Source organism: Centroberyx affinis, unplaced genomic scaffold (genome assembly GCF_046629955.1).
Source record: "Centroberyx affinis isolate AG114_WGS23_722 - 3 ecotype Tasmania unplaced genomic scaffold, CSIRO-AGI_Caff_v1 ptg001255l_1, whole genome shotgun sequence".
Lineage (NCBI taxonomy): Eukaryota > Metazoa > Chordata > Actinopteri > Beryciformes > Berycidae > Centroberyx > Centroberyx affinis.
The window spans coordinates 242,104-259,111 of NW_027279766.1; the positions used below are offsets into that span (position 1 = coordinate 242,104).

Consider the following 17,008-nt stretch of genomic DNA (forward strand, 5'->3'; position numbering starts at 1 on the left):
TACAGGTTGGTCAGAAAAGTAATTTTAATGTCTACCAAACCACATATCTGAATAAAATACAGCTATTTAAACTTATGTTGTGTTGTGATAACAAAGACTCCCACATTACCCACAATGCCTTGCAGGGCAATGCGGGAACTCTTTGCATTCTTTGTCACGCTGTGGTTTATTGCTGCTAGCAGCAATTTTTTTTTTTAGTAATTTTAATTTTGATGCAACAATAAAATGAGATGGAGGTACTGACAGGTTCTTTACATTCAGTAATATTTAGTTGAGGCATAATTGCAAAGTAACGCAAATTAATTATGTTGTATTACATTACTTCCTGTTAGTAACATTAAGTTTGACCCAAGAGGCCAAAACCACACTGTGGCTCTGCGGACAACCCTCGGCTTCGCTATAGCTGCGCTGGCTCCAAAAAATGTCAACATGGCGGCGATCATAAACCCAATCTTTTGGCTTCAAAATTACCCTTCAGAAACGTATGGGTGACGTCATACTCACTACGTCCATCTTCTTTTACAGTCTATGGTTTGACCCACATGCATGTTCACTCTCAGATTAATACTTAATAGACAAAATATGCCATACATGTTGGACTTCATGTCCATAAACCTAAAATTTCTTGGTGTCCTTTTTCTTATCCTGCCCATTTTAGGTTCAAAATTTCATTACCTATGTTCAATCAGAAAAGGGCTTATTTTGATAGCTTTGTGTGTCTTTTGTTTTGGTTAAAATGGTCTTAAATCCAATTCCAGTTGGCATTAAAAAAAAGTATTAGAAAGTCTTAAATTTGGCTTTCTGAAAACTGCAAATACCCTGAGAAAACTGGACTCTCTATTGGTGCTATGTTAATTCATAATACTTAATTTTTTTTTGTTTGAAAATCAGGAATTGCTGTAAAAAATAATAAATCTAATGAATTTTCCTCTAAATTGTCTTCAGGATATTTCATCTGAGGACGGGGAGCACCTCCATACGCTGTGCCAAACCATCATCGAGGAAGGCCCGCTGGTCTTCATCCCTCTGGCTGAAGAGAACAAGAATAAGAAATACCAGGAGGAGGTGCCCATCTATGTCAAGAAGTGGATTACCTTCAAGGAGCTGGTCATCGTGCTGCGGGCTAACCTCCAGGAGATTGTTAACAGGTAAGACGGAAACTTGAAAAAGTCAAGCCTGTAGTTCCTCTGTTCCCCCCTAGGGGTGCGCCCCCCCCCCCCCCCCAGTTTGGGAACCTTTGGTCTAGGCCCTAGACATCCCCAGGCATCACTAACTGGCGGACTCCTTAAGCTGGGGATACACCACACAACTTTTAAAATCCTAACAGATTATGAAAAGACTGGGCATATACACTAACCGACTGGTTTCTGCAGATTTTTGTATGACGACTGAAAAACTGGGGATCACACACTTAACGACTATGCCAGATGAGGGATCACACACTACTCGACTTGTCACTGCAACTGAACCAAACTTAACGTACCAAACTCACATGAAAACACGAGCTCTCGCGGTACGCTACGAGATGCCGGCAGCAAAGCAAACACGGGGATACAGCATAGATATAAATTCACATTATACATTTTTATGGGTAGCGTACTAGAGCTTGCTGTCGTTGCACCACCATCTGCATGGAATAAAGGAAGAAACAGAGGGCAAAACAGTCTGTGCATTTTTTGACCATTCCATTTTCTTTTCAGAAACAGAAAATAAAAAATGAAAAGCGAATGATGATTTCATTTTCATTTCAAAATTCAAAAATGGAAAATGGAAATATACAAGGCATTGTCCGTTTTCCTGGTGAGAAACGGCAGATACAACATTTACTAAGGACTTGATTTTCCCTTTCTTCTTTGTAAAACAGAAAATAAAATAACAAAAATTAAAAAAGCCCATTTTGGGATTGCAACCTGAATATAGAGCTGTGCGTCTTTCAGCACCATCAAGGCCTGGGAAGCGGAAAGGAGAGAGAAGCAGAGAGGGAGGAAAATAGAATTACCAAAAAATACACAGAACACATTTACATAAAGCTGTGGAAGGGCTGACGTGGCAGTATGGACTGCACAGACTGCAGAGGGAGCTGGAGGTGAGCAGCAAATGTGAATCAAATACCTGTTGCTGAGAACGTTTGTAGGAGATGTTGGCTATGATTATGTTGCAAAACCGGACTGCACATTAACATTGTCCGGTCGGACAAATAAATAAATAGCTAATAATTATAAAACCTGACTTTCCGGTCTAAAACCAGCATCTGGCAGCCAAGGTTTTGTGTAATCAGTAATTGAGTCTTCCCTGTAATTTTTCCTGTGTGCCTTGGTAGGCTACCAGAAAGATCGGTAGGCCTATCTATAAATTTATTGTATGAAGAATTAGTTGATTGCTCCTTGGTGTGTGCTAAACACTGTATTGGCTTGTTATGGCATAGCTTCATAGTTTTTCATTGGCTATTGACGAGATCCATTCACATGTGAGTTGAGACGAGTATATACTACTACCGACTGCGTCCAGATTCCGCTTGTAAAAATAAAACATGTTTGATATAATCATAGTGGCTCCAACTCACGTCGGGAGGCAAGAGATTGGAGTCTGTTCCCCTCTCACACTTGTCAGTTAGAGTCTGTATCCCTCATACACTTATAGATTTTCTGTGCCAACTGGCCACGCCGACTGCCCCAAAATCTGCAGACTAGTGCAGACCAGGACAGACTCGGCCCGATTGTCTAGTGTATCCCCAGCTTTAGGCGCAGCTATTTCAGCTCATACGGTAATCGCTGAGTGGAGCTAGGAAGTCACAGACCAATCACATGTGTCTACTTCGCTGAACTCAGCCAATCAAAGCGACTGTTTACGGCGCATGGAGAGATTGCTAGGGAAACGCACAGAGAGCGAGAGAGAGACGAAAGCTACACAGAGAGATGACAGCATCTCTTGCTCCAAAATAAGAAAAGTAGATGCAGAAAATCGAGCTTTCAAGGATGAATGGACAGACCAATATGCCTTCATTCTCCCTACAACAAGTTCTAAACCAGTCTGTCTCATATGTTCTGAAACCGTGGCAGTAATAACAAGCACAGATCCTGTACAGACCCACCACACGTGTTCAATTCTATGCACTGAAGCACTGCGACACGGTTAAATTACCTAATTCCACTAACGTTACTTAAATACCACAAGGAAACGTTAAAGGCACCTACCGTTAAAGTTTGTAGGGCAGCGAAGACGAGTTACTGTCTGCAAATCCCTGTTACTGACTGTGGAATGTTAAGTTTCACTTTTGTTTTCACACCAGGAGACACTGGATTGAGTTCAGTGCTGCTGGTCTGCTGTCTGTACATCTCCAAATTACAGACATGATGTGATGTGACATTAGGTGCATTAGAGATCGATTTAGATCCATTTCTATACAGACCAACATTTGATTTTGTGCCTCTGTATGGGAAACACTGCATCGCACAGTCAAAAACGTCCTCTAGAGGCCATCTGACGAAGCACATCATCTCACTAAGCGTTACCTGACTGACTGACTGACTGACTGACTGACTGCCTGACCTGAATTTGCCTCGTGATGCCCTTGGCTGTGCTGTGGGAAAAAGTGGCAATGTGAAGCGCCACTATGAAACAAAATGTACACTGTTTATTTTATTTGACAGAAAGTCAAGTAATACTACTAAACTACATATAGGCCTCCGTATCATAGGACTTATTATGTTAGACATTATGATACTTCAGACCTTTGATGGGAAGAATCTTGAATTTTAGTTGAATACCCCTGCTCTAGGGTATCTGCAGGTCCTTAAAAATTCTGGAAAAAGTCAAAAGTATGACTGTTTAAAACTTCCTATAACTGTAAAAATTGCAGTGCAACACATCACTTCTACGTTTATCTTTTCATTTTGACCCATATACTGTATGAATCTGTTTGGTTTTTTTTGTCTCTGCTTCTACAGGTGGGCTGAAGGTAAAGGTCCTTTGGCTTTGGAGTTCTCCAGTTCAGAGATGAAGAGCCTGATCCGAGCCTTGTTTCAGAACACAGAGAGAAGAGCTATAGCTCTAACCAAAATCAAATAGACACAGCAAATAACCCAAGAATATACTATACACACTTTATATACTTTTTCCTCTGAGGAAAATAGTATTCCTGTCTTTATTAATTTCCATTTTTTCTGTTATATCCATTATATATGATTATTTTGTATTTAGTAGGTTTTACAGTTTGTCACCAAATGTGCAGTGTCTCTTTGGGGAGCTGTACCCATGGGTGTACTGAGATAGGAATGGGGCTGTAGGCCAAGTTCCCCAGCATGCAGACTGTTATTAGTTCTATAGAGATTAAGGGAAGGCTTGCTTATAGCAGCATACCTCTCTCCAGCCAACCTCAGACGGATAGCTTTGGGAGGTTTACTGCTGGAAATCCAACAGAGGTTATGTAACTAGTGGCATGCAATCAATTGACGTGATGGTGTATCCAGGGTCATCAGTGTCTTTAGAAAATAACTTTTCATGAGAGTGCAATGCGAGCGGAGGCACACACTTATCTCCTCCAGAGATGGTATGTGTTTGTGTGGTGTTTTTTTTGTTTGTTTGTTTTAAACTAAAAAAGCCTCTAAATAATAATTTAGTTTTGATAGAATTACCTTTTTCTCTTGGAGGAGAGCTTCCTTGTACAAGCCATCTGGGTTTCTTAACCTCTCCCACAGGATTAAATTGTACTCTCCTATTATGTATGTATTGTGCAAATAAACCAAAAACTGCAGACTTTCCAGGACGTTTCCAACTGTTTTCTTCGATTGAAATGTAATTAAAATATTGGTGGCAGATCATGCAATCTCATTAGTAATGCTGAGTTCAAAATTACAAACTTTAGTTAATATTTAAATTATTGAAAGGGTATAATTAATTTGGTTAAGATTTTAAGTTATAATATAAGATTTTCCTGAAGAGGCTGACTGAGTTCCATAAATTGTCTATATAAAGCCATTTCTCAATAATGGGTGTCTAAAACCAAAACCAACCAAATGCAAAACAAAACTTTATCTCAATGTTGGAACATTTGTCACATATTCTTTGGATATGTATTAATAGGTTTTGTTGAAAATGGTACAGTTGTGGTTTGTTGCTTAGATGTTTATTGGTTTGCATATGCTACATTAACCAAAGACTCCTTGGTGCACATATACCACATTTCTTTATAATTATCCAAAACGGACTTCATAGCAGCAGCTTATTCAATGCACAGCCCAACCACAGTAATGCTGACAGAAATGTGTATTTACAGTATGTTTTCTATAAAGCTTGCTATAAATGTCAAATATATGTCAACAACCTTAAATCTTTAAAGCCCCAATGACATTGGAGTAAAATACACTTGTGTTTTAAGTTATTGGTGAAGAAAAAAAAAATCTATATACAATTCAAGAAGATATGTGAATACTGGCAAAAGTCCAGGATCACAGCTTCGAGCCGTATCTAATGTGAATTTCACATTAGCCAAAAAAGCCATACAAATAATATTTATCAAATCACACTGATGATGCACTCAGCTATTTAGGGCATGTTATTGACCATACAAGGACAGTTTATTTTTTCCCTGTAGAGTTACCACAGCTATATTAAGTACTTTGTGTTTGGTATCAGCATTTGCTGGATGACGTGGAGGGAGGAGATCCACAGCTGAACAATTGCACAGCAAGAGCTCCTCACTCAAACTGCTTCATGCTTTAAGCTTGTATATCCTGATAACTCCGACAAGGAAGTTGAGCCCTGAAGGCAGCTGTACTTTTCTTCTTAAGGTATGCTTTACAAAGTTATGGGATTCTTTTCTTTCTTTCTTTTTTAATTAATTACCTAGTAAACCTAGCCTGCTATGCAGTGCCCTCCCAGAGTTATTGTAATCCCTCATAGGGATTTTCCAAAAATTGTTATATGGCATTTTCTACATTCAGAAAATTATGATATTCTCTTACTCTAAAGTGCTTGTTGAGAAAGTGTATGTTATTTTATTCAACAAAATATTGTTATACAATACTTAAAGTTACGTAAAGTCAAGTCCTCATAAATTTGGTAAAATTCCTCTTCAATACCTCATTAATATTTCAATCATTCTATCTAGATCGGGAGTCATTGTGTAGTCTTGAGATGCTGCTACATCTTTATACATTGTATTGCGTTTAAGTGGTATTTTAACAAATATACTTAAAATTCTAATAAGATGCAATAAAGAGTGTTGATCATTTTAATATCTAATTTATAGTTTACACACAAAGTGTATCACAACAGCTTTTTGGATCACCAGGGTTTTGCCAATGATGTTAAAGAATAATTATGAAGGGCGCTGTTGGTCCTCTTAAGTTTCTGTTCATCTGTTCAAGCTGTTCATCAAATAATTCAATCTAGTGTGCTTCCTTCCTTTAGTACAAGTAGTTGTATCAAATAACTTGAGTTGACTCGGAACAAGGCTGGTTTTTTAGCCATTCTGCCTCAGTTTAGGAGTCTCTAGGATTCCCCCACAGTAAAATACTGTTTGATTGTGGTAGGGATCCAAAACCGTGTACATGTTTCTGTTTTATGTGTGGTGTGATAAGCACAGTAAGCACAGCACAAAACATGGGAAAAGAAACGAGTGAACTGACTGCAGTTAATTTGGCCACATCTGGACAATACATTATCTAAGCCTTCTTTCTGGCAAATAAATCAGTAATCTCCTAAAATCCGTCGTGTTCCTTGGGTTTTCCCAGATTAAGTCAGAGGATTAGTGATAATCCCTTGATGTGTAAGAAATTGCTGGACTGTGCATGTGCGGATAGTGCGCATGACTGAGAAAGTGGAGCGTTTTTTTTAATAAAAAGCGGGTTTTACAAACATCGATCTGATATAAGAAAAACAGGGTTTTGATTCTTTTGGAATGCCTTCATAAGAAGAGCCAAAATTTGTTTTAAAAGACTATCTGAGGCTACTAATGATGACTGTACGGATGACACAGAATTAGGCTTACCTGTATATCCATTCCCAATCTGTTGTTTAAACACTGAGTTTCTTGTTAACCGTTCTACTAATAATATAAAATCACGTAGTGCAATTTACGGCGATGGTTCACCGAACGTGAATTGGCTGGCGACCAATTCCGGCATCATTCATTTTCTTGGGGGCTGCAGTAATTCGCTGTGCTGAGCACACGGACCGAGCTGTGTGAAAAGGGCGGGATGAAAGTTGAGCTCAAATTCACTTTATGCAAATGAGCGTGGTGTTCACCTCTAAGTCAAGACATAATATGTATATTCCCAAAGGGGGTTTATCTTGTTGTCTGCATATTCTGTCCTTGAAAGACACACACATGTCTTGTTCAGTGAATACCTCTCTGAAGAAGTGTATCATGCTGTGTGCATCTCTTCCTCTTGCAAGAATTGCTTTAATAAATATATACTCAAATAAGACGAACCTCTGACTCCAACAACTTGTATTCAACAATTTGGCGTCACAAACAGGATTCCAATAACAGCTAACACGGGTAAGTATGAATTTTCATTTGTCTTGTCTGGGTAATGCTTGACGGAATCCAAAGAACTAGCACATCACATGAGTGAACGCCATATGCGGGGGGGGGGGCCCTCTGTGTAAGCTTGAATCAAGTGGCTAGATAACAGAGCTTTAACCTGTTTGATTCTCGACTGTGGCTGGTGAGGTTTATGACCAAGACAAGAATCTATGATTCTCGTCTGCCTGGGGCAGTGAGATCTGATATAAATATTAGATCAAGAGTAGGATCAGAAAGAACATGCAACTACAAAAATATAAAGTTCAAGAAAAACATATGGGTTCACTCACAATGTGCATCTAAAAGCGAGAGTCAAAAAGAGGAATTGCATTGAGTATATATCCTTCCTCTGCATATGAAGTGTGCATAAATTGTCTTGTGTGGAAATTTACAAAGAATATCAGTAACATTCCATGTTATAGGCATTTGACTCTTTCAGATTGAGTCAAAAAGGAGGACTGAGAAGTGGGATTGGGTTATCAGCAAGTGAGACAACCACAGCTACGAATTAGAATAATATATTCTGTCCTTGGAATACTGGCACCGTGTCTACTAGGGAGTGAAATATACCTTGACATCACTATCGATAAAAGAAGAGACATTCTGTGAAGTGTATGAGAAAAGATTGATGTATTCAATATTCTATTAGTGTGTATTTCATCTTTTGCACAAGTGAGCTGCAGGAGAGTGAGTAATTGGCTGCGTTTTATGGCATTCTGATTGTTTTGCATTCTGATTGGTGCAACAAACTACTGAGTGATATAGTATGTTGTGTTTTAATGCAATCTGATGGATAAAACAAACTGCTGTACGGTTTAGTGTTGAAGGTGAAGCCATAAAATGGGTAAAGGTCAGTCAAAGCAGAAAACAGAGGCAGAATTAGTGTTGCCAAAGAAAGAAAGACAGAGGGCAAAAGATATTCTCAGACGCTGTGACAAAGCAAATGCTGCTGTTGTACTGCCAGGTTCTCCAGCAGACATTGTCATTAAAGAATTGGCCAGAATTATGTAATCCCTTTTACATATGAATTAAACACTTGGACAAATGGCTCATGGCCACTCGGAGGATCTTTTGCCCCAGAAAAAATAGAGCTCATACAGGCAATAGGGTCGTTCAGACAGGACATTCTCAGTGGAACTATAGCTCTATCCGAGCCTGTGTTGAGGGATGGAAGAAAGTAGCTAAAAAGCATCCTACACCAAAACCTGGCAAAGGTCACATAAATCAAACAACTTTTATTCAACAATTTGGTGTCATGAACAGGATAATCTATCCATGTAAAAAAACATATTTTTAATTTTATTTTATAAAGTTGCATTGTCCTGAATTGCATTGCATTGTATTGTATGGAATTGTAGGTCTATGTCCATGGTTTACAGTAGGGCCTTATTTTTTTCAGCGAATCTCTTAGTTACACTAACATTGTTCTTGTAAAGCAGCTATTTGGCCAAATGGAAATAGCTGCTTCACAAGAACAATGTTAGTGTAAGTAAGAGCTTTGCTGACACAAAATAAGTTTTTATATGCATAGATTATCAACGACGATACAAGTTTCACACTCTTTGTGAGTTTCACTTTGGCATTTCCTGGTTGTGCAGACAAGGCGCCAGTGCTGCAGCCTCGAAAGTAATTGGCTCTCAAGACGCAAACACCACGCTCATTTGCATAAAGTTAACTTGAGCTCAACTTTTGTCCCGCGCCGTTCACCGAGCTTCGTTCGCGCCGCAAGCTATCACGGCATGCTCAGCGCAGCAAATTATTCGTGTCTCATCGAAAATGAGTGATGGCAGAATTGGTTGGCGACTCATGTTCAGTGGACCATCACCGTGAACCGGGCGTAGGGCTGCAGAGCAACGGGCGCCACCTCGCAGCAGTGTCTTATTTAATATTATATTCAAAGTAGGTCCGTTCCTGCGCGCTTCTGGCGTGCACTGGGGTAGGAGCGGCAGAGCGCTAATATAAAATTCATTTCAAAGTAGTTACCTTCCTGAATACCACACACCCCATTAATTGTGCCACACTTCCAGTGGATGCCTGCCTTCTGTGCGGACAGAGGCACTCATTCTACTAGGGGGCTGAGAGGTATATGTCACTGCACCGCACTATATCAAAAGTAGTCAAAACATAAAATTCAAGCAGATAACCAAATGCACCCTCTCCCTCCCATATATCACACAAAAATATTAAATTAAGTAATCACATTACTCTTTTCAGCTGCCTCAAAGTGAAAATATTTCAATGAGAGAAATTATTAACGATACGAGAGGCTATGGATATGGATGAGAAATTCAATCTTTACCTCTTTAGGAGGGGTTGCGGCATTCTCACCATCATCATCATCATCACAAGGCTCTAAGTCTCTAGCCAGACTTCTTCTGTGGTTCCTCGGTGGTGGAATGAGTTGCCAAACTCCATTCGATCTGCAGAGAGAACACCTTCTCACCTGATGGACTGTAATAAAAATAAATAAATAAATAAATCTTTATCTGCGTCTATGCACTGCCTCGTGGCACCTATGTGCTGTCGGACTAGAACTTATGGCACTTCCTCTCGTTATTCTCTCCTGACTAGATCCTTGCTTGTGTTCTATTAAAATCTCTACGTCGCTTTGGATAAAAGCGTCTGCCAAATGGGAAATTGTAAATTGAAATTGTAATTGTAAATCTGTCGGGGAGTTAGGGATCTTATGCTACGAGTTTAACGCACCAATGTTTTCTGATCAAGTGTTTGGACAAATTGCGTGTCAAATTTGCAGCTGTGGATAGGTATTTTTGGCCTGGGCATAACTTACATTTCACGGTGATATTCGTATCTTTACGTGAAGTAAATTGTACATAATGAGAGTATCTCCACTTATCAAAGCATCCAGCATTCTTTGCCATTGTGCTTCTATTTCGTTTACAGCCCACTACACTACAGCAGCTGTTGCACATGCATGCATGTGTGTATCAGCGGAAAGGGGCAAGCCAAAGGCAAAACAATTTTCCTTCAATATTGATTGCCAGTAACCGTAAAGTGATTACTGAAAATGAGACAGTAGTGCGTTACACTACTGTATTACCGGCAAAAGAAATGTGATTACAGTAATATGTTATCCCCAACACTAGTAACTAATAAAAAACTGCAAATTGTGCAATTTGCAACTACATAAAAGTTGTAGTGTAGGGGAGAGCGGGGCAAGTTGTCTCAGTGGCTTTATTTCTGAAACTAAATATTTTAGAGCCAAAAGTCCAATTACAAAAATTAAAAAAGAGGTTACCTATGTTGAATACAACAGTGTAAGTCAAAACACTCTAACTTAAAAGCAATTTGTATACCTGAAAGTAAATAATGAAAATCTTAGTGTTTTTTATTTTTTTCTTATTAAGGAATCAAAATAATTATTCATTGTGACACATAAAAGCAACTGCCAGCTATAACCTGATAATACATTTGAATGGTTTAGTGAATCTATGTACTCAGGGAAGGGACCTTTGTCAGGAATGCATGGGTGGGGCATGATGTCACATTGATTGCGGGGCATGTTGTCATAACTATCCAAATCCTTTTTTTTTTAAATATTAAAAATAGCTTTACATTCATTGTTTTCTGAATAAATATGATTTTGGTACTGGCACCCACAAACCTTTGGCTTGTGAAGCAAGTGGCATCTCTGCTGGACCAGACTCACATACAGTCACAGAGGCACATTACTATTATTACTGTTTTCTTTAAGTGACTAAGAAGCCATTTTACAGAAAATATCACATGAAATGTGTATTTATTACATGTACATTAATATATCATACTGTTAGAAATTGTATCAGAATTTATGGTTGTCTGTGCATCCCAGGATAAGTGAGGGAGGGGTTATTTTACCTGGTGTGTGGTGGGTGTTGATTTCTGAGATAAAGTATGTTGTTTTATGTTATTATTGTATATATACTTCAGAGGAAATGGAATTGTGTGTAGTACAGCACACTTGTCTATGTGACAACATGCCGCGTCATGTGAGACAACATGCCCTGACATGGGGTAAGTTGTCACAAATTGTCAAGTGGTATTTCATCTGGAACCGGACAAAGGTAGAAATTAAACTTTGCCGTAGGACAAAAAAGGCTTTGACCTGGAGAGTAACATATGTTAATATGAAGAACATGGGTGGTTCCTGCACTACAATATTGCCCTTTGAACTCTGACCCTGGGCCACATGGCATGGGGTCAACTTTTCTAGAAAGCTATTGAGCTGCACTTTCATGGGAGTGGGGTTACTGATGGCAGGCGTAACTGAGTTGGGTTGAAATGCAATATTTTCTGAAATTCTCCTGCTTCCCATTAAGATGGCTCAAATCTGACAAAAGATTTTTTATTTTCACCCTCAAATACCCCAGTTACAATGTCAATTCCATGTTTACAACGTCAACTATGGGAGAAACAACAACAAAACTACAAAACCCACGCAGCAGGGCTTTTATTGTGATGTGCAGGAAGTGCCAAACAGTGCAAACTGTAGTTTTTCCAGGTGCAAGGTTGCAGTTGTGAAAAGGCAAACTGCTCAATATTACAAAGATGCAATACAATCTGAACCTAAAGGTTGATGTTATAAAAGGATATAATAAAAAAAAATACAAAAATATACTTTTGTTGGTGCTATTTTGCCGCGATTTCATCAGCTATGTTTCACGGGCAGAAATAGGTATGTTCAATGACGAAACGGATTATGTAACGTTTAGAAACGGAACTCCCGGCTGCGTTCTTCTATTTAAATTGTGCTTATTGTAAAGTAGAGGTAACAATACAGTCGTTATAAAGTGCTATATTTTATGGAGTTTATTGAGATTCCACTGAAATAACTTGTTATATAGGTTATGAGCAAAATGTATTTATTTATCTAGCATCAAATACTTGAAAATGCAAGCGATTTTTTTTTTTTTTCCATTTGGCCTCAAAATTGATCTACAACCATACTAACCAATTTTTCAAAAATCAATATTAGCACCAAAGAGCTCAAGCAAAGAAATGCAGCAAATAGGAATCCCTTATTTGGGCAGAAAATGTAGGCTAGACTATGTGTTCCATGGTCTAGGAGAGAAAGCTGTAGGCTATGGAAGCTTATCGCATGCACAACTGAAATGGAAATGTAATATGTAAAATGGCCATGTAATCCTACATTTGAATTTAAATTTGCCACTTGTATGTGCAATTTTTGGCAAAAAATTCAAATTCAGTAATGTCATTTGCATTTGACATTTCCTATACTAGTATTGACATTTCATTTAAACAGAGATTTGCATGCTTTATTTTTAGCTTTATTCAAATGATGCAAACTGGAAAATTTAAATTTATTTCCTGATGTTCCATGTGATTAAGCAATAATGGTGTCAAAATTATAATTGATATGTCATTTACCTTATATGGTTTCCTTCCTGTCTTTGCCATTTAATAAACTCGCCACTGCGCTGATTCCCTGGCAAAATGCAATTGCAAATGTATTTCGAGAAGACTGCATTAACATTGTCACAAGCGTCTACCTGTCAGTCATCCCATTAAGGTGGGTCTTGCGTTGTGCAATCGGAAGTAGTTCACAAACATGGAATAGGAGAGAAGGCGGGGAGTTCTGTGAAACTGGCCACAATATAATTTCCGGTTCTGTCGCCGAAGCACATTTTCTTTTCAAAATAAAAGCCCGACGAGACTGGCACTTAAAACACAGTGGTGAGTCGTAGTCGTAATTCAAATGTAGGATTACATAGCCATTTTACATATTCCATTTCCATTTCAATTGTGCATGCGATACGCTTCCATAGTAGGCGTCCAATACTGCCGCGAGAGGTTTTACCATGGAGTCTATGGAACACCCGGTGCGTCCTATACCCTTGGCGTTGCTATAACGACGCGAAGAGTCAACATAGGACGAGTTGGGAATGAGAACAGGTTGACCCTACAGATGCTGGCAGTAGTGTCCGCAGGGTCCTAAAGCTCACCCGAGCTAAGTCGTCTCCATGCAATTTGTAACGTTAAACAACTTGGAAATTGCAATCAATTTAGGGGGCCTGAAACATTTTTAAGGGGGCCTTCGGGGCATGAACCCCGGGGGTTTAAAAAAGACACTGAAGATCATCATCCTATTTCAAATTTGGTGTCTGCATGTCATACACCCTCACAACTAGGTCTGATCTATGTAAGGAGTATATCTAGGGTGATCTGAGGCATTTTCGTCCTCACGAGTAGAACAAAAAAAGTTCTCACCAAATGAAAATTTAGCTGTTGTTGCAAATTGAGTGACATCTGAAATGACTATTATTCAATGTAATTCCTTTGCTGAAACAGGACCAAAACTTGAGGAGTAATCAACATGTTAATCGAACATCTTGAAGACCTTGCATCTCTGCGATGATCTCCACTATGATGTGCAGCAGAGTGATGCTACAAGACACTAGATGTAACGGTCACAACAGGAGCCCCCTTAGGATCGAGCCTCGCAGGAATTCCATTCCTCCTACACAGACTCTCACCGCTAAACATCTTCTGGCATACCTACCTAGACCACAACCAGACTCAGTGCGCTACAGTCCTTACACTAACAAGGTAAAGGTTTCTGCCTTTCAAATGTATCACTTTGATTCATACAGCTGAGTGTATGTTTTACCCAAATTTGTATCCCATATAAAATGTCTCTTTGCCTTGATCTCCAGAGTATGGTGGCCCTGAAGTGCAAAACACAATAACATTTCACAAAACAAGTTAACAAAACCGAAAATACAACATTTCACAAAACAACTTAACAAACCTGACAACAACAACATTTCACAAAACAACTTAAAACCGGAAACACAGCAACATTTCACAAAACAAATTAACGGCTTTGCAAATAATCAGCTCCTGTTTTGTGATTGGTCACGCATTACCCCCACCTATCCACCCAGCCCCCCCCCACACACACACACACACACACACACACAAACAAATTGGTTTAAAACAGTATTTGTGCACATTTAAACTTGAGTGACAACAAAGACATCCAGTCAGTAACGACGAAGGACCTGCCTTTTCTGTGAAATGTTGAATTGTTTTCTCTTTTGCCGTTTTTTTTGTAAAATGTTGTGTTTCCAGTTTTGTTAATTTGTTTTGTGAAATGTTGCGATTCCGGTTTTCTTAATTTGTTTTGTTAAATGTTGTTATGTTTCTGGTTTTGTTAAGTTGTTTTGTGAAATGTTGTGTTTTCAGTTTTGTTAAGTTGTTTTGTGAAATGTGTTTTTGGTTTTGTTAATTTGTTTCATGAAATGTGTTTTCGGTTTTATTAATTGTTTTGTGGTTTTGCACTTTAAAAACATTTCATGGGATTACAAAGAATGAGAGTACCTTGCCGCAAGTAACCTTCTTAGTTGCCTCATAATGATCGTTCATTATGTGATCATTAGGTCATGCTTGTTTTTGATCTTATTATCTCAAAGCACAAGTGTCCATTGATTCTACATAGAGGGTGCCAGGCTATACATTAGTCTACTTGTTTATTCAGCGCATTTCCCCATCATAATCTCCTTGTGCAGTGGCAGAACAACACACACCGAGGACAAAATTAGGATTGTAAAGGGATCAAATTCTTTTGTATCTCCTCTTCGACGAATTGACTTAGAAAATCTTCATTTGACAATCTCAGCTACAGTGCTACCAAATGTCAATGTCATGTAAGTGAGCAATATGGCGGTGCTTTTGTACTTCCAGGCTTTGACTATTACACTACTGACTATTTTGCTTAATTTTAGGCTTCTCCTAAATCCACTGTGGCTGCCATGTTAACCACGAGAAGAGTGTCTCTCATCCCCAGCTTGAATTGCAGCAACTATGACAACTGCCCGCCTCTCCCAGCATCCTCCGAGGCCTCTCCATCCCTTCAGGCCCAGAGCCCCTGCAGCCAATTCTCTCAGGCTTTGACTAGGCAAGAGACCCCCAATCATTATACCATCCAAGCAGCTCCACTTGAACCAATAGGAGAGACTCCGAAGCCTCACCGTTTGCACCGCAGCCGGCACCTTAAGCGTTTCAGCTCCAGATGGTATGCAAGCAGCCCCATTGGCAGCAGCAACAGCCCCATCCATGCAATAGAGAAGTTGCATGGAGAGAAGACACACAAGCAGCGCTGTAAGCTGCTGGGTGATGAGCACCCATCACATGGCTCCACCAGCAATCAGCGGCAGCGTTATGTAACCAAGGATGGCAAGTGTAGGGTCAATCTGGGTCCCATTGAAGATAAGAGTCGCTTTATTTCAGACATTTTCACTACATTGGTAGACCTCAAGTACCGCTGGTTCCTTTTCGTCTTCACTATGTGCTACATTCTCACATGGGTGGCCTTTGCTGAGATCTACTTCCTGGATGCCTGGTTGCGTGATGACATGGCTCATGTCCACGACCCACAGTGGCAACCATGCTTTGAGAATGTGGACAGTTTCTTGTCAGCCCTTCTACTGTCAGTAGAGAGCCAGAGGACTATTGGCTATGGATCCAGGATGGTGACAGCTAACTGCCCGGAGGGTGTGGTGCTCCTGATGGCCCAGTCTATCCTGGGTTCTATTATCGATGCCCTCATGGTGGGCTGCATGTTTGTCAAGATCTCCCGGCCTCAGAAGAGAGCCCAGACACTGATCTTCAGCAAGCACTGTGTCATATCTGAGCGCGAAGAGAAGCTTTGCATGCTTTTCCGTATTGGTGATCTGAGGGAAAGCCACATGGTGGATGCTAAGATCCGAGCCAAGCTGATCAAGTCCAGGCAGACCAAGGAAGGTGAATTCATCCCGCTGGAGCAATCGGAGATCAACTTGGGCTATGACACTGGGGGAGACAGGCTCCTATTGGTGGAACCCCAGACCATTACCCACGTCATCAATGACAGCAGCCCCTTCTGGGAGGTGGGGGCTGAGCGCCTGAAGAGGGAGACATTTGAGATCATTGTTATCCTGGAGGGCATCGTGGAGGCATCAGGTTTGTACTATTTTTTCACACACATTCATTTATAAGTCTCATGCTGTCCTCCACCAATGAATAAGATACTACATAGGCTTTATATAATAATATGTTCTGACTTTGTGTTCAGAGTTCAGGATGTTATTCTGAAATTGTTTGCTGATCTTTTTCAGATAAAGTTAAACTCCATCCTCTGACCATTCATTGTGTTGCAGGTATGACATGCCAAGCCAGGACATCCTATACAGAGGATGAGATCCTGTGGGGCCACCGATTTGAGTCATGCATGTCCTTGGAGAAAGGGGCATTTCGTGTGGACTATAGTGCATTTGACAAAACCTTTGAAGTGCAAATGTCCCCATTTAGTGCAAAAGAGAGGAGCACAGCAAAGGAACAAGAAGTTCTGCTGTAGAAATTTTGGTCAAAGCAAACAGTTCTTGTTTCTGTACATAATATCACATATAAAGAATGATTTAAAGTGATTGTAACTTTCTGCGTTTTCTTGGTACAGCATTGGCAATCATATTTCATAGA

At 39.7% G+C, this 17,008-nt stretch overlaps 2 protein-coding genes across 2 annotated transcripts in view; both read left to right on the forward strand.

The window, feature by feature from the left end:
* Window positions 1–4,750, forward strand: part of zw10 (zw10 kinetochore protein) — a 35,284-nt gene extending 30,534 nt beyond the window's left edge. The window contains exons 15-16 of the mRNA XM_071525002.1: window positions 946–1,148; window positions 3,948–4,750. Of these exons, the coding sequence (XP_071381103.1) occupies window positions 946–1,148; window positions 3,948–4,068 (324 nt within the window). The 3' untranslated portion in view covers window positions 4,069–4,750. The remainder of the gene's footprint in view (window positions 1–945; window positions 1,149–3,947) is intronic.
* Window positions 4,751–15,303: 10,553 nt separating this feature from the next.
* Window positions 15,304–16,886, forward strand: LOC139648773 (G protein-activated inward rectifier potassium channel 3-like). The gene is made up of 2 exons (XM_071525004.1): window positions 15,304–16,492; window positions 16,690–16,886. Exons 1-2 carry the CDS (start codon window positions 15,304–15,306, stop codon window positions 16,884–16,886), a joined length of 1,386 nt encoding a protein of 461 aa, XP_071381105.1.
* Window positions 16,887–17,008: the final 122 nt, after the last annotated feature.